Consider the following 24,010-nt stretch of genomic DNA (forward strand, 5'->3'; position numbering starts at 1 on the left):
TTTAGACAGGTATCTGCACCCCCCTCCCCCCTGAAAGGTGTCAAATGTGACACCGGAGGGGGGGAGGGTTCCGATCAGCGAGACTCCACTTTAGGGTGGAGAACCGCTTTAACCACTGAGAGCAGTGTTGCCAACCTACCAGATTGAAATTTACTGGCACGACACCCGAAATTAACTGGCGCAGCCACATTTTTACTGGCATTTCACAAAAGTTACTAAATTAAATTTTTAGGTGCAAATTTCAGTATTTATGCTACAAACAAGGATGCTGGGCAAATAGCAATGTGATTTAATGTAGATATTAAGGTAAAAAAACATATTTTTGTTATTTTCGATATAGTAAGGGCAATTTATTTAGTCACATCACCCCCTGCCTCCATCCCCCCTCTGCCACCAACACCCCCTGCCTTCACCCCCCTCTGCGGTGCCATTATCTCCCCCTGCCTCCAATCTCCCTCTGCCTCCAATCTCCCTCTGCCTCCAATCTCCCTCTGCCTCCAATCTCCCTCTGACTCCAATCTCCCCCTGCCTCCAATCTCCCCCAGGCCCTTTGCCTCTAATCACCCCCTGCCTCCATCCCCCTCTGCAGTGCAAACCAACAACCCCTGTCTCCATTTCCCACCCTCTACGGTGCCACCATCCCCCTCTGCGGTGCCACCAACACCCCCTGCCACTAACACCCCCTGCTTCCATTGCCCCCTGCCTCCATCATCCCCTGCCTCCATCCCCCTCTGCGGTGCCACCAACAACACCTGTCTCCCCCCCCTACCCTCTGCGGTGCCACCATCCCCCTCTGCGGTGCCACCAACACCCCCTGCCTCCAATAACCCCCTGCCACTAACACCCCCTGCCTCCAATCTCCCCTAGCCTCCATTATTTAGTTATTTATATTTATTTATTAAAATTCTTAAAAGTACAAAATGGTACAAAACGCAGTCAGTTACCCGTAGGCCTCGATGCGCCGAGAACAACAATATTGCCCCCTGCCTCCATCCCTCTCTGTGGTGCCACCGTAGCCACTATCACCCCCTGCCTCCAATCTCCATGCGCAGTTCCAAGCTAAACCAATTTAGGCTATTTTTACTGGCACATTCCCGCAACCACGGACATTTACAAACGGTGGAAAAAGGGCCCATTTTTACGAACTGTCCGTAAAAATACAGACGGTTGGCAACACTGGCTGAGAGTTCCCTCTTGCTTGGCTCGCTCAAATCTATTTATTTAATATAATAACAAAAGTTTTTATTGTAAAATTGTAACATCAAAATTGACAAGAAGAAAAACACTGCAGTAATAACTAAAATACACTCTCATTAAAAATGCACAATGCATTTCCTTTTAAGGGCTTTTGCACTTAACTGTTTACATATAACCCCTTTTCTGATGTATGATACCACCTAGTGCTCACTGTATGAGGTGTACACTTAGCTCAATGACACATTTAAGTGTTCACTCTTCTTGTCACTGCCAAATGCCAGGCATGAGCACAAAGTTATTTCTAATGAGGTTCAGCAGATTGCATTTATGAATCTTAGTAAGTCACTAATGAACCATTACTTCGAGATGGTACAGAAAACAAATTCTTTGGAAAACACCAATCCTTAAAGCTAAACTCTAGACAATAAGTTACATAAACAGAAAAAATATACATGAAAACGGATGATCTGTCAAAGGGTTTGTACTCCTGTTCATTCACTTCTATACAGCACAGCCAGGCCGGAGACCTGGTTTTCTTTACTGCAGTTAAGTAATAAAATTTGGTCTTGTCCCTGCCCTCAACCTCCCTGTCATCTCCTTCTATCAGAATGTTCACTAGTAAGCAATTGATTGGCTCTTTGTGTTGCATCTCTGATTCCCATTCTAAACTCTGATATATACTGTAGATCATTCCAAGAGGCTGATACAAGTCAAATACAGTTGCCTGTAAAAATACACAATAATCCAGTTTAGCGTTAACAAATACACTTTACTAGATAGATTAAAAGGACCTAGGAAATAGATTAAATGTGATTAAATTGTAACTGATAAGATGGTGCTTTTCTTCTCTGCAGTCTTTACGAGGATATCACTGGAGGGGTAAAGATTGCAATGACATAGACAAATCTGTTTATCCCGGCAGAAGGTGAGTTTATCTTCATTGATGTACCTGGAAACTCCTCTCCTCTTCTCTTCCGCAGCTGAAAATTTACGTTGTTTTTTTCCCACAAATAGAGCTTTCTTTTGGTGGTATTTAATCACCTCTGCGGTTTTTATTTGTTGCGCTATAAAATAAAAATAGAGCGACAGTTTTAAAAAATATTTAATATAATATTTTTTACTTTTTTCTATAATAAATATCCCCAAAAATATATATAAAAAAAATATTTTTTCCTCAGTTTAGGCCAATACGTATTCTTCTACATATTTTTGGTAAAAAAAAAACACGCAATAAGCGCTTATTGATTGGTTTGCACAAAAGTTATAGCGTCTTCAAAATAGGGGATAGTTTTATGGCATTTTTATTAATATTTTTTTCTTTACTACTAATGGCGGTGGTCAGCGATTTTTATCATGACTGCGACGTTATGGCGGACACATCGGACACTTTTGACACCATTTTAGGACCATTGTCATTTTTACATTTTTGCTATAAAAATGCACTGGTTACTGTAAAAATGACACTGGCAGTGAAGGTGTTAACCTGTAGGGGGCGCTAAAGGGGTTAAGTGTGTCCTAGGGAGTGCTTGTAACTGTTAGGGGGCGTGGCTTGCTGTGATATGTCACTGACAATAGCTTTCATTTTGTTCACACTGTAAAGTTACAGTATCTGGAGGAGGTTCTGCCAACCATAGGCTGTATCAGGCCCCTCCTGCCTGTATCTATGGTGTGTATGTGCCTGGACTAACAGGGAGGTAAAGCTTCCATCAATCAATATCTTATATTGTTTGTAATAAGATGAGGGAGGGGACAGTTATTGGAAGGCAACTAACACTCTGTGATATGTGCTGTGCCAGATATTATTTAGATTTACCACTGTGTACTCAATAGTCATGTAAGCCGCACAGATAAGAAAAAAAAGAAAATTAACAGCTTAAAAGGAAACTGAAACTGAAGCATGCTCAGAAGATGTGGCAAGGGATGGTTTACACAATTTAAGACTGCAGACAGGACACAGGCAAGGAGGGGGGGGATAGTGAAAAGCAGGATCAACCAGTTTTTTTGCAGACTACATCTATGGAAAATTAATGCTCTAGTGACAAAGTGAGTATGCACACAATGTATTATAGCATGTATTGATAGTGTGAAATGAATTTGAATCTAATGACACGTTAAGTACACTTTTTAGATTAAAAACAAAACTGATGCAATAGAGCAGGGATATGCAATTAGTGGACCTCCAGCTGTTGCAGAACTACAAGCCCCATGAGGCAAAGCAAGACTCTGACAGCCTCAAGCATGACGCCCAGAGGCAGAGGCATGATGGGACTTGTAGTTTTGCAACAGCTGGAGGTCCGCTAATTGCATATCCCTTCAATAGAGTCTTGGAAGTGTTACCATCATCAAGTTTTTCATGTAGATTATTATTTACAATATTAATCTTTTGTTCTATTATCTTTAGTCTTAGCGATGTGTGGCACAATTTTTCAATACATGTTCTGTGTACAACAGGCTGATTAATGGGGTAGGTTTCTCCCAAGCTTGACTTCCCTTCAAATACCCCAAATAAGTTTCTGGAGAACAAAGTATTTAAAGTGAAACTAGAGGCAAAACTTTTTTTTTTCATTTTGGATAGTGTAAGGGACGGTTATAACCCACAATCAGTCTTTTTTTTTTTTTCCTACTATTTGTGTCCCATAAGGGAGATTTCCCTTCACTTTCTGTCTCCAAAGTGAGGGAACCCCGGTGTGCCACCAGGATCACCAGAACTAATTTCCCCATTGGAAAATGTCTCCTCTGTTACTGTTAGTGTTCTGATGTCAACCTAAAATTTGGGATTTTCATTTACTTTAACTTTTGACAATAATAGTAAACATAACTAAAAGAGAGGTTGAATCTCCCTAAACAGGGTATAGACAGCAATAATAACCTAACAATTGCTCTAGTCCCTCCTCTCTCTATCCAAACCTAAAAAAATAAATACAAAAAAAAAAAAGTTTTACCTTTAGCTACACTTCAAAGTGAACACAGGTTATGAAGGAAACTGTACCCTTAGTAAATTAAATGAGAAGTGCAAGTTTTGAAAAAAAAACGATACATCCATAATCACCTAGGAGGATGGAGCATCAATGTGATGCTGAATCTATCCCCTGCTGCCTCTACACCGAGAGCTGAGTGATCAAAGACTGCTATCCTGAACCAGAATTGTGCAAGATGCTGGGATTACAACATTAGTTGTCAGTCAATAATTGAACATTACAAGACCTGCCTAACCTCAGGCACACTACAGTTAAGCTTTAATACATTAAAGCTTATCTGAGATTTTAGTGAATGGATTAACTTTTACATTAACCTACCAGATCCTTAATGTAGAATTATGGCCTTCCATTAAAAAATCAGCACAGCCTGCCTGTCCTCCAATGGTAAGACTTGTGCTGACTCTGCCCCCCCCCCCCCCACACATGTACCCACGTTGATTGATCAATCAACTTGGGTACAACCAGCCTGTTGGATTTTATATGCAATTATTGGTAATAGCCACTAGCAGTAATCACTGTGTTCTCCCAGCTGGGATAGCTTCCACCCCTTAACGCTGAGAAAACACAATGGCTCAGCGGGAGTCATTCCCCCCAACACTGAATGTGTGCGTCGTTGTCGCCCCTTTAAGCCCCCAATAAAAAGACATAGACAGTAGTGTCTTCTGCCCGGCTTCAAATACCCCCCCTTCTGCCCCATGTCACATCAGCCCCCCCCCCCTCGTAATTTACTCTGCCCACCTGCCCCCTCACACACAGTAGTGTCCTCTACCCCCTTTAAACAGTAGTGCCTCCCCACACACATGGTAGTGTCCTTTGCCCCCCCCATATCAGTGTCCTCTGTCTCCCCATAGTAGTGTCCTGTACCCTCCAAAGCAATGTCATCTGCCCCCCATAGCAGTGCCCTCTGCCATTCCACCCCCCACAGTAGTGTCCTTTTAACCCCCCTCTCCATAGCACTGTCCTTTGCCCCCGCACAGTGGTGTCCCCTGCCCCTCCATAGCTGTTTCCTCTGCCCCCCCAGTAGTGTCCCATGCGTGCCCCCCTAAAGAAGTGTTCTTCTCTCCGTTCCCCACAAGTAGTGACATTTGCCCCCTTCACTACACACAGACGTTTGTAGGTAACTCTCTCCTACCTTACACCGGCTGTACATCAGAGTGGAGTGAGAGTCAGAACAGTGCTGGATGGAGGGCAGGAGCTGCCAGAGTTACTTTTTTATGTTAACAAGCTGATGGATGGTAGCTAGGACCATCTAGCAATCAATCACCTGCTGGTTAATGTGCAGCTCCTGTGCTCCTGCACTGCAATGTTTTGCTTCTAACTCCGCTCTGCAATTAGAAGGAGAGCAGCGGAGGCTGGGGGGGGGGAGAATTGGCACAGCCCTGCTCATGAGCTACGCGTTGGTTTCCCGTTATCAATGGGTTACCAGCCCAGTCTCTAAGGGGACAATGTTAATTTGTAGGTATTATACAAATTGGTATGGATACATAACTACTAGATCATCATCTTTGGAAACCTGTAATCAGAAGTGTATTTAGGTTTTGTGCTGCCCTAGTCCTGACTAACCTCCCTGCACCCCCTAATTTAAATATGACCCACCCCTTCCTGTCAAGGCCACACCCCTTTCTGTTTAAGACCCACCCCGACATTTTCGAGTGGGGACACTAGTTCTTAGGGCTTGGGGCGGGCAATGGATTCCCTTAATTTGCATAGATTTCCTCTCACTTCCTGTTTGGCTATGGGGCAGGATGTGAAGGGAAAACGCTGCACTGGGTCAGGGATGGTAAAAAATAAACTGACAGGCTATAACCCTCCCTTACGCTATCCAAAATGAAAAATAAAATGTTGCTTATAGTTCTTTATAGAACAACACTTATATGCACCTTCTGTTTTTCATATGGAGAATAACAGAAGATCCTCTGCCTCTCCCCACAGGGTTAATACCATAGCCAATACAACTGCATATACCATAGGTATTCCCCATAGGAGACCAAGATACGGTTTCCCTAGGGAATAAAGACGTCTACTGACGGTATTATTGGGCAATAATGGATCAGATATTGAAAAAGTAAAAGTAGTTTATGTATCAAAAAGTTTTTTACCAAATACAAAATGTTAAAACAAATTTAATTGCTCACATGTTGAGCTATTAATGACCAATGTGATAAAATGACAATCCATCGAAGCACCTTGTGTACTAAACAGTTGGTGCTATAATGAAGAAACACATGGACAATGACAAACATAAAAACACACAGCTCTCCCCGTTCTTCAGATCGGTCCCCGGAGCTGAAGAACGGGGAGAGCTGTGTGTAAACACAGCTTCCCCGTTCTTCACTGTGGCGCTGTCATTGATCGTCTGTTCCCTGATATAGGGGAAAGGCGAACAATGATGTCACAGGTCCAGCCCCGCCCCCCTACAGTTAGAAACACATATGAGGTCACACTTAACCCCTTCAGCGCCCCCTAGTGGTTAACTCCCAAACTGCAATTGTCATTTTCACAGTAAACAATGCATTTTTATAGCATTTTTTGCTGTGAAAATGACAATGGTCCCAAAAATGTGTCAAAATTGTCCGATGTGTCCGCCATAATGTCGCAGTCACGAAAAAAAAATCGCTGATCGCCACCATTAGTAGTAAAAAAAAAAAAATTATAAAAATGCAATAAAACTATCCCCTATTTTGTAAACGCTATAAATTTTGCACAAACCAATCGATAAACGCTTATTGCGATTTTTTTAACAAAAATAGGTAGAAGAATACGTATCTGCCTAAACTGAGGAAAAAAAAGTTTTTAGATATATTTTTGGGGGATATTTATTATAGCAAAAAGTAAAAAATATTTAATTTTTTTCAAAATTGTCGCTCTATTTTTGTTTATAGCGCAAAAAATAAAAACCGCAGAGGTGATCAAATACCACCAAAAGAAAGACATTTGTGGGAAAAAAAGCACGCCAATTTTGTTTGGGAGCCACGTCGCACGACCGCGCAATTGTCTGTTAAATCGACGCAGTGCCGAATCGCAAAAAGGGGCCTGGTCCTTTACCTGCATTTTGGTCCGGGTCTTAAGTGGTTAAAGTACTATTAAATCATCTTTGTCTTTTACCTTAACAGATTGAGCACAATAAAATAAACATTCCCAGCAAACTATTTGTGAAATGTCTTACCCCAGCACTTGCAATTTATAACTTAGTCTTCACAGGAAATAGTTTACAGTGGACAGTGCAGTCTTGAGCCAGCCTGTTAGTTTAGAGAAAGGGAGGGGGACAGTGGAGTGTCTTTTCATCCTAGGCTACTGGGTTGTGCGTTTCTATTGATGCACGCAGTGTAGGGAGACACAGCGCTGGTCCCTGCATGCAATGGTGGCTCCATAGGGTGCTTCAAGAAAAAGGTGCCACCCTGAAAGAGTAAACCTGGGACAGCAGGCATGCCACCAGCTTAAACTGGAACGTAGTCAGTGCTTTAACTGGGCCGGAACGCGGCGGTACTCAGTACCGCCACTTCCAAAAATGGCCCTGGAGAGTACCAGCACCTCTCCGTGCGCCCAGTACGTGGGTTTCCTGTACCGGAACACAGCCCCAGGCCAGGAATATGATGATACGGCCCGACGGACCTTTTAATCCGGCCCCCGGGCGGAGAGCTAGCTACAGCATTGTAGTGGCTGGCCGCTGGGCGAATTACATCGCGCACCATCTCCTCCATAATAGTCATTGGCTGGGCCGGCCATCAGCTAGTGGAGGGGGGCGGGCTTAAGTGCAGAGTACGGCTTAAGCCGTACGTGCAGGCGCAGGCAGGGAGTTGACCTCACGTTAGATGACGTCAACTCCTTTCCGCGCGCCTGTGAGGAGCGATCAGTGCGACGTGGTGGATGTGAGCGGGTGACTGGCCCTCCTAGGACGGTGCAGCAAAGTGAAAAATCAGTCATCGGACTTTGCTTTGGATCTGAAGTACAGATTCTGTACTAATGGTGAGTGATGTTTTGTTGCTATGGCTGCTCACAGACTGATATGTATATTCTATACTTCTCCTATCTATTTTCTGTGGTGTCTGTCCCTTGTCATGCTTTGTGCCCATTTTATCTTCTCTTTTTTTAGTTTCTGACATCATCAGCTGGTTTATGTAATTTTAGCAGCAAAATCAAATGTTAGGTTTCGTAATATATATATATTTTCATGTTCAGTATTGGGGGGGGGGGAGCACCGGCGCCTAATAGAGTACCGGCACCTCTTTTGGCCCACTTAAAGCACTGAACGTAGTCAAGGACTAGAAGATGAAAAAGCTAGATACTCAGTAAGGGATTAAATCAGCTGATGAAAGTGCTTAAAACTGAGGGTTTAATATCACTTTAAAGGGGAGGTTCACCCTAAAAACGACTTTCTATTATTACATTGGCCCCCCACATTACAATACAATTATGCCTATTATGTTTTTTTTTTATGCTGTACATACCTTGGTACAGCTAATTCACCCGTGGCTTCCGGGTTGCGAGTCCCGCGGGAGTGGGCGTTCCTAACATGCTGGTGATTGACGTGATGACCAAAAACAAGCTCCCCCCGTCGCGTAAGCTGCGTCAAGATTGCCGAAAGGAGCCGAACGGCGGTGCGCAGGCGCAGTATAACGCCGACTCGCCGTTCGGCTCCTTTCGCCAATCGTGACGCAGCTTACGCGACGGGGGGAGCTCGTTTTTTATCATCACGTCAATCACCAGCATGTTAGGAATGCCCACTCCCGCGGGACTCGCAACCCGGAAGCCACGGGTGAATTAGCTGTACCAAGGTATGTACAGCATAAAAAAAACATAATAGGCATAATTGTATTGTAATGTGGGGGGCCAATGTAATAATAGAAAGTCGTTTTTAGGGTGAACCTCCCCTTTAATGTTTGCCATGTGTGAACCTTTAATTATTTATAGTAGACACTTTTTTATGTAAATGTGAAGAAATATCAGCTTTATCCTGGCATCTGAAGTACTGCATAACTACAAGTAATAACTACATAAAAAGAATAAGAAAATAAAGAAAAATCATGATTAACCAAAAATGTAGGCAAACATTTACCTTGTATAACCAATGATTTTTGTCCTTAATATGTACATCTGCTATACTTTTATGTAACCATGGATCTTACCTTCTGTGATGCCATTGTGTTCTAAGGATAAAGCATCCTCCAAACAAGATTTGTTCTTTGTTTTTCTATAGAAATGAACAGCATGATTCAGAAAGATATGAGAATTTGAACACTTTTAGCTCTTTGTATGTAGCTGGCAGAACAATGTGAATGATGTGCTTTACAGCTGTACAGTACAAAAAAAGATTGGGTTTACATTTAAGATTTCCCTGAATGAAAAGAAAATTAGATAAATGTAGCACTACCCACGGAGGAGCTGCTGGTTGTTTTTGGGTGGCACATTTACCTCATGGTTCCTCCGAATTCCTAGGGGTGAATGATGCGTATTGCATTTAGTAGAAGTAAAGGCACCCATACACACATGGGGATAACGCCCCTAGCTATCCTCACAACCTCCCAGGTCTATTTCGAACAATATAGAAATTTGTCCTATGAGTTCCATGGGCATCTGGACAACTACCTGTCTGCATACATATCAGCAGGTCTTGGAGTTCCATTCTTCGGGAGCGTTCGTTGTGAAGCTATCCTTTTCTATCTTCTCCTGCATATAACCCATGCACACGAACAGCGCTGGGGAGATCCACAACTACTCTATCTGCCAATGTCATATCTCGCATAATATCCACTCCTGAAGCCCCTGATGATGGTTTGATAAATAAAAGAAACGCATCGGGCAGCATCTACCATTTGGAGAGTGTTTTTTATGTTACAGTTTACGTTGTTATTGTATTATGTTCTGTTTTTTTTTTGCCATCCGGCACACGCATTGCTTTTTGGTGATTCCATTTGGATATGGAATATGTTTTATGTTTGCATGTACTTAGGTGCTGAATGTACATTCAGAGCCAATGTCAATAGGTCCACTTTGTCCCAATAAACAATTTTTTATATCCATATTGTGTTTTGGCCTTCAAAGTCCCATCCGGGGGGTTACCTTTCTTTTCCGACCTTATTAATTTCAACAATCCATTCCTGAATGGATGGGGTGCAACCTTAAGCCACTTTCTCGCTATAAGTAACCTGGCGATAAAGAGCGACTCCTGGAGGAACAATTTATGAAATTTATCCGAGTCCGGATCTGGGAATATCCCCAGTATACATTGTTTTGGGCATAATGTCAGGGGAGATCCCATCTCATCATGAATTAACCTGACAACATGAGTCCAATAGTCTTGTATTGCTGGGCACGACCATAACAGATGAAAGAACGTACTGGATGGGCTGTCGCACCTGGGGCATAGTGCACTGTAGTTAAGCTTGTATTTGGCAAGCCGGATTGGGGTCAGGTATGAGCGGTGTAATATGTAAAGTTGCGTGAGGCGGTCAGACAACCTGGTAGACACCTTTTTACAGGCGTCAAGCGCATAGTTACATAGTTACATAGTTAGTCAGGTTGAAAAAAAACACAAGTCCATCCAGTTCAACCACAAAAAAATAAACAAAGCATCTTCCCATTCATCATCCCCCAGTCCGCCCACATCTCCAGACCATCTATCCTTCACCCTATAGGCCAGAGCCGCCGCCACAGGGCAAAGAAGGGAGTCATAAAAGACTGAGATAAGTTTACGGGGGTCTCGTCCCATAATAATACGAAGAATATCCAATTGTTCTAAATTAGGGGGGGCATCCTGGAATTGCGTCTGGAGAGCATAGCGGAGCTGGAGGTAACAAAAGTGCATAGAGTTAGGGAGAGCAAACTCATCCTTGAGTTGTTGGAAGGATTTCAGAATGGTGCCATGGTAAGCATCTGACAAGTACCTTACTCCCTGATTGAGCCAGATAGCATGGTCTGGTACGGTCATCAGTTCATGTAGGCAAGGGTTATCCCACAGAGGTGTGTGGAAATGTGTGGGTGGCACCTTCAGCTTATGTCTCACTACATCCCAGATTCTACAATGGCAGAATAGCAGTCCCCGACAGTCGCCCAGTGCCCAACCACCCGCGAAATCCCTAAGGAGGACCTGGAACGGGTGGGCGAGCCCCATGTAACGGTCCTTGTCCTGTTTGTCCAGGTAGAAAAAGTGGGAAAGCTGTGCCGCTAGATAATAGAGATTAAAGTCGGCCAGCGCCACACCCCCCAAGGTAATGGGGCATTTCAACGTTTGCCAAGACAGTTTATGCCGAGCTGTACCCCAAACAAATGAATTAAGGATGGCTTCGATACATGAGTATCTGAGGGGTAAATAGATAGGAGCGTGCCATAGGACATAAAGGAACTGGGGAAGAAGTACCATTTTGACCAAATTCACTCTGCCCCGGGGTATGCCTTTTTGTAAAAGATTCTGCAGCTAAATACCTTAGTTCACATCGCCGATATGCAGTCATGCTGACATCAGAGGGGAATCTAAGCACCTCCCACTGTAGTGTTTAGATCGGGGAAGGAGAGCAGCGGGAGGTCACGTGACCACACATCTGCGATTTGAAAAAGGGTATTTAGCTGCAGAATTTAAAAAAAACACAGACACTGTGTAGTATAGCTTGTTATAGAAGTAATTGTGAGCATTGACTTTACAACCACTTTAAGGTAACCATAAATACAAGATGCTCATCCCCTAACTTGAATATTCTCCCTATCCAAGGGCATGAGCAGACGTCAAACAGACACACCATGGCTTACAAGCCTGGGGTCAAATAGCAATTGGTCATGTAAAGGTTTTGGACAATCCTCATTGTTCACCATTGTTTTATCCAGAGATAAGCCTAAACCATAATTTTGCACCCTCTTTTTGCCATTGGCATAAACTTGTAGAAAATTGTGCATGATTATGCAAATATCGCTAAGAAATATTCTGGTGGTCTGATTTTGCTTTCATGGCCATCATGCTCTTATTTTTATGAGCAGTTATATAGTATTGTGAACTGTTTTATAGTGCCTTGCATCCTGATTTATAATGTTTTACCTGTTTATTACAATAATCATAAACTGACACCTTTGTTTCTCTAAATCTAAAACTTTAATATTGCAAAATGTGTCTTGCTTTATCAAGCTGACATTGTCTTGCCATACTAATCACCATGAAAATTAGAGTTACATAAAAAAGTTGTTCTCTCTTTTTTTCTTGTTGAATTTTGTAATTTGGATGACAAGACATGAACAATCCACTTTAGCAACAGATGTTCCGATTTTATATGAGTTTATTATGTTAATCAAAACACAATACATTGGTGATTGGAATGCATAGTGCCTTAGTAACAGCAATGATTTGCATTTCTTGGGCAAGGGGAGCTGTAAAATTAATGTGGTTAACAGATCTATGTTCATATTTTCATTTAGACCTGAAGACTGGGATGTTCTGCATGATTCAAATTGCAACGGCATTTCGGTATGTATAATTTAATCTCCCGATGAAAGTATTTCGCAAATACAGTTACGAGTTATTTTTCATTCAGTTGTCAAAAAAACCTAGACATAACAAATTATTTAAAAACTTCTAAGTAATTTTTTAGATTTTTATTTTTTTTTACTTTTTTGTTATGTCATCTGTCTCTATAATAGTATTATATATTCAAATTTATAGTTACAATAAAGGCAATCCTCATAGCCTTAATCTCTGTGCTCTTTGCAGTTCTACAACATCCTTTTATTATGAACTGGCGCTCAAAATTTTAACTATTCCCTATGAAGTCTTATTATTGCTTTATACAGGGGCAAGATTATTTTTCTCCCCTTGTCTCCTAAATCTAGGATTCTTTTTTTAATACAAGAAAATATCTTGCTTGCTCTATAACCTGTTGATTAGCACTGAATGCCGTTATAAAGTCTATGATCTACCAGGACACCAAGATCCTTTTCCATCTTTGGCCCAATCAGGTGTAGTTCTCCTCATTTGTATTATAGATGCATGTTTTTAGTCCCCAAATGTATGACTTTACATTTTTTAACAAGAAACGCTATTAGTCATGTAGTTGCCCATTCAAACAGGTCTGCTTGTAAGGCCTCACACGGGCACTGAGGCTTGTATACTGTGGCCTGAGAGTGCAGGTGAGTGGCCCCAAATGCAGACAGTGTGCCAATTTAGGATGAGCAACTGTGTCTATGCAGCTGTTGCATCCAGGTAGACATACGTAGACTGCCCACATGCAACAACTGACAGCCCAAGCCGCACAAACAATGGCCAACTTAAGGTGTATGGGCCTCAGCTACTGTATGAGCGAGAGAAAATGGACAAGAGAAAATGTGATACTGCGCTAACTAACTAAATAAACAGAAAATAGATGAGCTGCAACAAAAATTGTGATATACGCACAATATACAATCAATAACAGAAAAAAATATAAGTTGCGCTAAACCATAAGTGAGTGTAAATTATCAATTTGATTAATAAATTAATATAAATAGTGTCCATAAAGTCCTAAGGACCAAAAAATTGTGAAAATTCAAATCAAGTGAGTGAATTGATGAATGAAGGTGTAAACGTGACTGGCAAAACAAAAATCCTCCACCGGTGCAATAAATGAATGTCTATGCGCTTACCAGAAGGGCAAACAAACAAGGCTTGCAGCTGGAACCCCCAGCAAGGGTCTTTATCAGAAAATGCCGCTAGTAGTCCGGATGGTATTCCTCCAGTGATATGGATAGATACAAGATCCGAAGAGCATGAAAAAAATATATATAGCATATGGTGATGTACCGCAATTGAATTGAAAGATAGGCACACCAAGGAAAAGCCGCCACCAATAGATATCACCGAATAAGGGGGACTCTTACCAGAAGGCCCGGTCAAGGCTCTCTGTGTGAGACACAGAGAGCCTTGACCGGGCCTTCAGCTTACACAGAGAGTCGTTAATACTGGCTGGTGTGTTTGGAGTTAACCCTTTAAAGGCCCTGGCTGGGTTTGGCCACAAGCATTCTATTGTTTTACATCTGGTAAGAGTCCCCCTTATTCGGTGATATCTATTGGTGGCGGCTTTTCCTTGGTGTGCCTATCTTTCAATTCATTTGCGGTACATCACCATATGCTATATATTTTTTTTCATGCTCTTCGGATCTTGTATCTATCCATATCACTGGAGGAATACCATCCAGACTACTAGCGGAATTTTCTGATAAAGACCCTTGCTGGGGGTTCCAGCTGCAAGCCTTGTTTGCTTGCCCTTCTGGTAAGCGCATAGACATTCATTTATTGCACCGGTGGAGGATTTTTGTTTTGCCAGTCACGTTTACACCTTCATTCATCAATTCACTCACTTGATTTGAATTTTCACCATTTTTTGGTCCTTAGGACTTTATGGACACTATTTATATTAATTTATTAATCAAATTGATAATTTACACTCACTTATGGTTTAGCGCAACTTATATTTTTTTCTGTTATTGACTGTATGAGCGAGGCCTAAGTCAATAACATCTAGGAACTTTATGTAAAAATTACTTGTTACTGTAAATGAAAATACTCTATTTTTTTTGTAAGCGACAATTCAGGGGAACATTGGTAAAATTGTTATCTTTTCACCTTTTCTCTAAAGGGTTTTGATCCAAAAGATGGAGTCTCATATGAGAAAAAATTCTGTGAAGGTACTAATTATACATTTCCTCTTTTTACTGTTTTCTGTGATGCACACATATGGGCAAATTCACAAATTGAGCCTGGCATATTAGAGTAATGCCACGTATACACGATCGATCTTTTGCCCGGCCAAATCACATAGGAATTCCGACAGAACTCCATTGGAAAAAAATAGAACATGTTCTATATCTAAACTCTGATGGAATTCATCGGAATTTCCGGTGAAAAAACTCTGATGGGGCTACACACAATCGTAAAATCTGATGGAAAAAGTCCATCAGACTTTTTCCATCAGAAATTCCGATCGTATGTACGGGGCATTAGTATTCATAACCTATATGCCATCATAACACAGTTAGCATTTTTTAAAATTAGCACAACTTTGCAGGAACTTTTGTTGCAAATTTAGTACCTTTTGGGCAAATTTGGAACTACGTAGTTAAATTGCCAAACTATGCGTAATACAGATCCAGCTTCATTACATACTACTATTTAAGTATCATCACCTGCCTGTGGCAATTACAGTTTTATTTTTTAATATGGGTATCTCCATATTAGGTGCCCAACCTGTTACAAAGATTATTCTATTTCCAAGTAGTCAACCAAAGTAGTTACTACAATTTAGCAGAAACTGCAAAAATACGATGTGTTTTGACAGTCTAGTTATCTCTTTGCTAAAAAAACAGAACCATAATTATGCTTTTCTTACCTCCTGATAACCTATTGTCGTCATTCTTTATATCATTAGTGTATAATCAGTTTAAGCTCTGCAGAATTAGAGTAACTTGTCAGGTACATATAGATACAAGATGATTATTAGCCAGAATGTGAGAGAATTCATACGAGTATCTGCGTAGACCTCCATTCAGTTATTTAGCACATAGGCATTCCTCTGCACACCACACAGTTACACTACTTCCTAAGGCTTCATTTCCACTGGCGTTTTTACAGCCACTTTTCTGAGCGTTTTTTACAGCTTAAAAACGCCTGTCCATGTTATTCTATGGCATCATGCCCACATAGACGTTTTTGAGCTGCAAATGGCATAGGCGTTTTTGAGCTGTAAAAAAAACGCAGGACCAGGGCGTTCTGAAGCTCCAGAGTAGAGCTGTAAAAACGCCAGACGTTAAAAAACGCTCAAAAACGCGCGAAAACGCTCAAAAACGCTCAAAAACGCGACCGCGGCATTTTTTAAGCTGCAGCTCACAAAAAAATTTTTTTTTTTTTTTTTTTTTTTTGCAAAATAAACATGGACAGGCGTTTTTAAGCTGTAAAAAAGCCTAACAACAGTGGCTGTAAAAACGCCAGTGGAAATGAAGCCTAATGGTTCACCTTTCCTGCTTCATAGGCCTCCTCCCTGCTAACTGAAGAGCTGTAATGATGCTAATTAATTATCTAATGAACAGACTAGAGACAGTGGCATAAGATGCTACAAAACATAATCATGAAACCTGCCTAGCAGGACATTTTAGCAGATTTTTGTAAATCCAATAGTTTTTGTAAAGAATCTGTATTCCTTTAGCAGATTACAACAGGCCAGCAAACATATATATTTAAACCGTGTGTTTAGCTGTTTACCAAGAGTTCTGATCTCATACAAATTTGAAAATTAAACATTGCTTCCTACCTAGTGATCAAATCCCACTTTCAGTTTCAACTGCCATCCAATGCCAATGGCTAGCTTAAATTGGTCAAATGTTAGAAGAATCAATAAATATTTATTTATTTATTATATTAACAAAACTAGCCTTTGAAACGCAGAAGCCTGTTCGAATCACACAGCTGCCAACGCATGAACAGTCTACATACACAGATTCAGAGGTGTGGTGTTTTGTTTTTGAATATTTTTAGTACATAACCAACCAGGTCAACGATAAAGTTGGACATTGAAGCAAAAGGCTTCTGTGCGGACTTCATTATTTCATTCACTCTCACATTCACACACTGGCCTCACTATCTACTACAAAATAGAAAAAGATCATCATTTAGAGGTTGAAATATACAGTATCTCAACAAAGTGAGTACACTCCTCACATTTTTGTAAATATTTGATATATTTTCATGTGACAACACTGAAGAAATTACAGTGCTAGTGATAGATAATGTCCTTCGCGCTACTAAATAGTGAATGAATAAATAAAGTCTTCCAAAATAAACAGTGATGAAAATGCAGCAAAAACTAGTAGTGTTTACAATACACAGCAATAGATTAATTAAAGTGAATTCTTGCGCATAATCTTTTAAACACACTAATAATGTGACAAAGAGTGCATAAATGATGAAGAAGTGATCAAAAGTGAAATAAATAAATAAAGTCCATGGCCCAGATTCAGGTAGAACCGCGCAATATTTGCGTGGGCAAAGGGCAACGATTTTTGCTCTGCACCCACGCAAATATTTCGATTTGCCCGCGATTCACGGAGCAGTAGCTCCGTAAATTGCGCGGGCGCTATGCTAATTTGCCCTGCGTAAGGGCGCCTAATGTAAATGATCCCGCCGGGGGCGGGAATCATTTAAATTAGGCGCGCTCCCGCGCCGAGCGAACAGCGCATGCTCCGTCGGGAAACTTTCCCGACGTGCATTGCGGCAAATGACGTCGCAAGGACGTCATTTGCTTCTAAGTGAACGTGAATGGCGTCCAGCGCCATTCACGAATCACTTACGTAAACGACGTGAAATTTAAATTTCACGAGCGGGAAGGGCGGCTATACTTTAGCATTGGCTGCTCCTACTATGAGTAGGAGCAGCCTTACGCTAAAGTCGCCGTACGGAAACTCCGTACCTTGCGTGCGCAGGGCCCGTGCAACTTTTGTGAATCAGTGGTAGTATGCAATTTGCATACTATACGCCGATCACAATGGCCGCGCCCCCTATCGGCCAACGCAAGAATGCAGCCTGAGAAATGAAGGCATAAGGAGGCTTATGTCTGTCATATCCTAGGCTGCAGTCTGTGTAGCGATGTTCCTGAATCAGGGGCATTCGCTACGCGGGAGCAAAACAGCTATTGCGCCGCGCAACCTATGGTTGCGCGGGCGCAATAGCTTCTTGAATCTGGGCCCATATGTGATGTAGCAGTAAAATACTGCCTAAGGAGGAGAAGAACTCAATATCCACAGATCCTAGAGATGGATGAGTGACTGAATAAACCGGTCTGGTCTCACAGAACTCTCACCTCACCAATGAATAAAGTCAGCAATAAGGATATCCTAGATGGCTTCACCTTGACCGAACAGATCGTTCCACACTATACACACTTCCACCGGTGCCTCTCCACCTAGACTGCCACAGCCTTATCCAGTCTCCTCGATCAATCCCTATACAAGCTTCATTATGGGGAACAAGAGGATGAAAGAGGGCCTCCAATAGTGTAATATTTCAGTAAAGGGGAACGTTTATTACGGTGTAAATGCTCTTACAGAAGAAAGATAAAACGAGTGCAATATAAAAATGAACAGCGGCGTCCTCTGCGCCTTCTCACGTCACTCCAGGTTTATGTCTGCCCACGGCCAATCCCTACGCGTTACGACACGGTCACATGTCTTCATCTGGGGAGTGTAAATTTCCTGTCCCCTTAAAATAACTCAACACACAGCCATTAATGACTAAACTGCTGGCAACAAAAGTGAGTACACCCCTAAGTGAAAATTTCTGAATTGGGCCCAATCAGCCATTTTCCCTGAGTAATAAACAGTACAGCGCTCAAATAAGTGAGAAAAAAAGATCTAAATAAATTGATCTTAAATTGTAACTGTGATATCAAATAAATGCTGAGAGATAGTTCTCCCAGTTACAAAAAATGCCTTGTGAAAAAACAGTTTGGGTGACACAAAAACATATAAAGAAAAACATGTGCATAAAGTCCCACTACATTGAAGTGACAAATAAAACACAAGAAAAATCAGTCCTTAAAGAGTTAATCTGTATTGGTGCCTAAAAAGGAAAGTAAGAGTAGAGCAAACTTCATCCACCAGGAAGGCACGCAGAAGTGGTAATGCAGTCTCCTTACCGTAACTGTATGACCACCGTTACAGCGGTCTCAGCAAACGTGGGGATTTTAGGTCTCCCTCCAGACCCTCTGTAGAGTATCTGGGATGGTATCTGTAGTAGCGTTTGGATCCTGGTAAACCAAGGCAAAGATCTCATCTATCACACATTTACTGCTGTAGGTGGGCTTGTACCTGTGGTTCCACAAGCTTGTGTTTAGCTTTTGCTGCACTCAGCAGCCATTCTCCCTCTATGGTGTCATGTGACTCGTTAGTGTTACAAGGTCTTATGTGTGAATGGGGAGCAGGTGTGTTAAATTTGGTGTTATCACTCTCATGCTCTCATACTGGTCACTGGAAGTTCAACATGGCACCTCATAGCAAAGAACTCTCTGAGGATCTGGAAAAAAATAATTATTGCTCTACATAAAGAAGGACTAGGCTATAGGAAGTTTGCCAAGACCTTGAAACTGAGCTGTGGCACAGTGGCCAAGACCATAGAGCGGTTAAACGGGACAGGTTTCACTCAGAACAGGCCTCGCCATGGTCGACCAAAGGAGTTGAGTGCACATGTTCAACTTCTTATCCAGAGGTTGTCTTTGGGAAATAGCCGTATGAGTGCTGCCAGCATTGCTGCAGAGGTTAAAGGAGTGGGGGGGTCAGCCTGTCAGTGCTCAGACCATACACCACTCACTGCATCAAATTGGTCTGCATGGCTGTCAACCCAGAAGGAAGCCTCTTCTAAAGATGATGCACAAGAAAGCCCGCAACTAGTTTGCTGAAGACAAGCAGACTAAGGACATGGATTACTGGATGATACCAAGATAAACTTATTTGGTTCAGATGGTGTCAAGCATGTGTGGGGGCAACCAGTTGAGGAGTACAAGGACAAGTGTGTCTTGCCTACAGTCAAGCATGGTGGTGGGAGTGTCATGGTCTGGGCCTGCATGAGTGCTGCCAGCACTGGGGAGCTACAGTTCATTAAGGGGACCAAGAATGCCAACATGTACTGTGACATACTGAAGCAGAGCATGCACCACTCCTTTTGGAGACTGGGCCACAGGGCAGTATTACAACATGATAATGACCCCAAACACACCTCCAAGACCCCCACTGCCTTGCTAAACAAGCTGAGGGTAAAGTTGATGTACTGGCCAAGCATGTATCTAGACCTAAACCCTATTGAGCTTCTGTGGGGCATCCTCAAATGGAAGGTGGAGGAGCGCAAGGTCTCTAACATCCACCAGCTCTGTGATGACATCATGGATAAGTGGAAGAGGACTCCAGTGGTAATCTGTTGTGCTCTGGTGAACTCCATGCCCAAGAGGGTTAAAGTGGTTGTAAACCCTGTACAACCACTTTTGCCTACAGGTAAGCCTATGTTAAGACTTACTTGTAGGTGCTGGAAATATCTCCTAAACCTGCACGGTTTAGAAGATATTTACAATATACGCATTTTCCGACGTCATCGGCGCATGCACACTTTAGAAAGTGCAGTTTCTAAAGGGATGATGCCATGACTGGCGGCTCCTGCGTAGCAGTGATGTCACGCGACTCCGGCCAGTCACAGTCCCCGGAAGGAAGAGGGGTGAAGATGGACGCTTCCATCCAGCGGGGACAGTGGTGACATCGCAGGCTTCGTTTTCAGGTAATTGACTATGCAATGCCTAGTAGCCCATTATGCTACTATGTAGACCCATCAGGGTTTACTTCCTCTTTAAGGCAGTGCTGAAAAATAATGGTGGCCACACAAAATCTTGATACTTTGGGCCCAATTTGGAACCTTTCACTTAGGGGTGTACTCAGCTTTGTTGCCAGCGGTTTAGACATTAATGGCTGTGTGTTGAGTGTTTTTGAGAGGACAGAAAATTTACACTGTTATACAAGCTGTACACACACTACTTTACATTGTAGCAAAGTGTAATTTCTTCAGTGCTGTCACATAAAAAGATATAATAAAATATTTACAAACAATGTGAGGGGTGTACTCACTTTTGGTATGGGGGGTCCCCTCTGAATCCATACTAGACCCAAGGGCCTGGTGTGGCCCGGGGGGACCACACACTGTTTTTTTCTCGATTTTTTTTTTTTTAGCCTGCATTTTTTTTTTTTTTTACATTCAGGCGGAAGTCAGCTGACAGTGATAGCTGATGACTCATCGGTTGTTAAGGACGCGGCGGCCGGCTTCTGGGCCCCCTCCTTAGCAACTAGCTAGATACACTGTACAAAAAGTAAAATAAAAAACGCAAATCGCGGCAAATTCGCAGCAAAATCACGGTAAAAACGTGGTACTTGCGTTTTGGATGCGGGTCCATTGAGTTCTATTACATGTAAAAAGCTTCTTTTTGCGGGAAAAAGTCCCCGGCCCTTTCCAAAAACGCAGAGGCACAAAAAAAGCATTGATGGAGCCCATGTTAAAAAATTTCCCTGCATTTCTGCAAAATGCATCAAAAAACGCATTAGTGTGAATCGAGCCTTAAATGGACTGTAGTGTGTTTCTGCAAAACTGAAAATGCACAAAAATAATCATAGGTGTGAACCAGGCCTTATACAATCAGCAGATACTTGTCTACGGCTAGATTCACGTACGGCGGCGTATCTTTCTGCCGGCGTAGCACATCCCATTTGCACTACGCCGACGTAAGATAGTGAGGCAAGTACTGTATTCACAAAGCACTTGTCTCCTAAGTTACGTCGGCGTAGCGCAAATGGCCCGGCGTAACCCCGCCTAATTCAAAATAGGCAGGTAGGGGGCGTGTTGTATGGTAATGAATTCACGATTCATTACCATACATGTAAATGAAGCACCGATCATACGGCGCATGCGCGCGCATGCTCAGTATCACGTCGCAAATACTCCTTGCTTTCGGCGTGAACGTAACCTACGCCCAGCTCCATTCTGAATCGGCTTATGCAAACAACGTGAAATTCGACAGCTGTCCGACGTCCATACTTAACATTGGCTGCGCCATCTTTTTGGTGGTTTATCTTTACGCCTGAAAACGCCTTACGTAAACGGCGTATCTTACATGCGACGGGCGAGCGTACGTTCGTGAATAGGCGTAGCTACGTCATTTACATATTCTCGGCGTAAATCGATGTACACGCCCCTAGCGGCCAGCGTAAATATGCAACTAAGATACGACGGCGTAGGAGACTTACGCTGGTCGTATCTTAGCAACATTTAAGCGTATCTCAATTTGAGCATACCGCTTAAAGATACGACGGCGCGGATTCGGACTTAAGACGGCGTATCTACTGATACGCCGTCGTAAGTCTTTATGAATCTAGCCCCTAGTGTCTAATGTTTGCATTAGCTGGCATTTTACAAACATTCACTATATTTATTATATGCCAAATGTTTGTGAAATGCCAACAAATGCATTATAAAACATTATATATATATATATAAACACCAGCACATTATTAAAATACTTTGCTACCATCTCTTAAAAACGCAAAAAATCATGAAAAAGAATAGATTACAACAAATGTAATTTCTTAAAATAATCAGTGAGTGAGCAGCAGTAATTTATTTTAGAATTGTTTAATCAGTCATTTTTCAGCGGATCAGTCTTTGGTTCTGACCATCTGTGCTTTGAAAAGTAGCATGTAACTTTCAGGCCTTGTACTCACGACCGGATCTGTGCGCTGGAAACTGTCTGCCCGACAGTTTCCGGCGTACAAGGCTGATTTGTGTTTTGTTCCGCTGGCGTGTACACACCAGCGGACCAAATTCCCGTCGTACCGGAACGCGTGCACGTAAACTACGTACGACGTCACTATAAAGGGGAAGACCAAAGTTAATGGCGCCGCCCTCTGTTCCTCTTTTGCTAGTTACGTGTTTGCTCGTGTTAGTGAAGGTTTGGTTAGAGCTGATTCGCGCTTCTCGGTCTCCAGGCTTTGACAGCGTGTATTCACGGGTTCAGTGCGTGTGCTTGCGGTAACGTAGTTGTCATTCGGCTATAGGCAAGCAGGTTGTTTCTGCTTTAGCAGTTGCATCCTGTGCGCTCGTATCTGTTTGTCGCGCGTTTGTCGCAGGTAGTGCTGGATTTGCGAGTGCTTTCTGTTTCAGTGTGTTCTTGACTGACCAGCCGGCCGGTTTGAAGCCATGATGGAGCAGCAGCGTCAATTTTCGCGAGTTGGTGCTGTTTATGGGATGGCTGCTGGATATGTTCATTTGTCCAGTACTTTGGCCAGAAACAGGGGGCGGAGGCGTTTCTGGACCAAGAATTGGTTGCGCCAGCGTGACCAGTTCTCACATATGCCTCTGCTTAGGGAACTCCAGGAGAATAATCCTAATGACTTTAGGAATTTTCTCCGCATGACGGACCCCGTATTCAACCGTCTGCTGGATCTTCTGTCCCCCTATATCACGAGGCAGGACACTGTGATGCGCCAAGCCATCACGGCCGAGCAGAGGCTTATTGCCACGTTGCGGTACCTGGCGACTGGGAGGAGCCTGCAGGACCTCAAGTTCTCGACAGGCATCTCTCCGCAGGCGCTTGGGGTCATCATACCGGACACGTGTGCTGCCATCATCAAAGTTATGCATGAGGAGTATATTAAGGTAAGTTTCCTGGCTCTAATAATGTGGCCAACTAACTTTATTTTTATTTTCCCAGATATGCTGTGTGTTTAACTAACGTTAGCTTTTCTCCCTATGCATGTTGATATCAGCTTTACATGTTTTATTCTTGGCCTACCTGCATATTTGTCCCTTACCCAATATTAACCTGTCCAGCATGCTATCCTAGGGACAAACCCACCTTGCCATTTTTTCAAACAGGACTTTTTGGGGTTTTTCCCCCCCCCCCCCCCCCCTTCAAACTTTTATTGTCCCCATCAGAGGGCTGTGGAGTCTCTTAATGAAGTGGCCCTATATATTTCATTTTCCAAATTCTCCATGCACATTTTTCTAATGCAATTTTAATACTGTGAACTGTCACAAGGATGCTTGTAGGATGTATTTGTTACAAAGTACTAAATCTCTAATTTTGTTTGTCCCCACAGCTACCCTCCACACCACAGGAATGGCAGTCTGTGGCTTCCCAATTTGCCCAGCGGTGTGATTTTCCAAACTGCGGTGGAGCAATAGATGGGAAACACGTCCGCATTGTGCCCCCACCCCGCTCGGGGTCCTACTATTATAATTACAAGGGTTATCATAGTATTGTGTTGATGGCGGTGGTGTCGGCACAGTATGAGTTTCTATATGT

The 24,010-nt window shown here is 42.6% G+C and overlaps 1 protein-coding gene across 1 annotated transcript in view; it reads left to right on the forward strand.

The window, feature by feature from the left end:
* The window catches only part of AOAH (acyloxyacyl hydrolase), a 198,038-nt gene that overhangs the window by 97,288 nt on the left and 76,740 nt on the right, over positions 1–24,010 (forward strand). The window contains exons 8-10 of the mRNA XM_040353220.1: positions 2,052–2,122; positions 12,576–12,624; positions 14,768–14,816. Of these exons, the coding sequence (XP_040209154.1) occupies positions 2,052–2,122; positions 12,576–12,624; positions 14,768–14,816 (169 nt within the window). The remainder of the gene's footprint in view (positions 1–2,051; positions 2,123–12,575; positions 12,625–14,767; positions 14,817–24,010) is intronic.

Source organism: Rana temporaria, chromosome 5 (genome assembly GCF_905171775.1).
Source record: "Rana temporaria chromosome 5, aRanTem1.1, whole genome shotgun sequence".
Classification (NCBI taxonomy): Eukaryota; Metazoa; Chordata; class Amphibia; order Anura; family Ranidae; genus Rana; species Rana temporaria.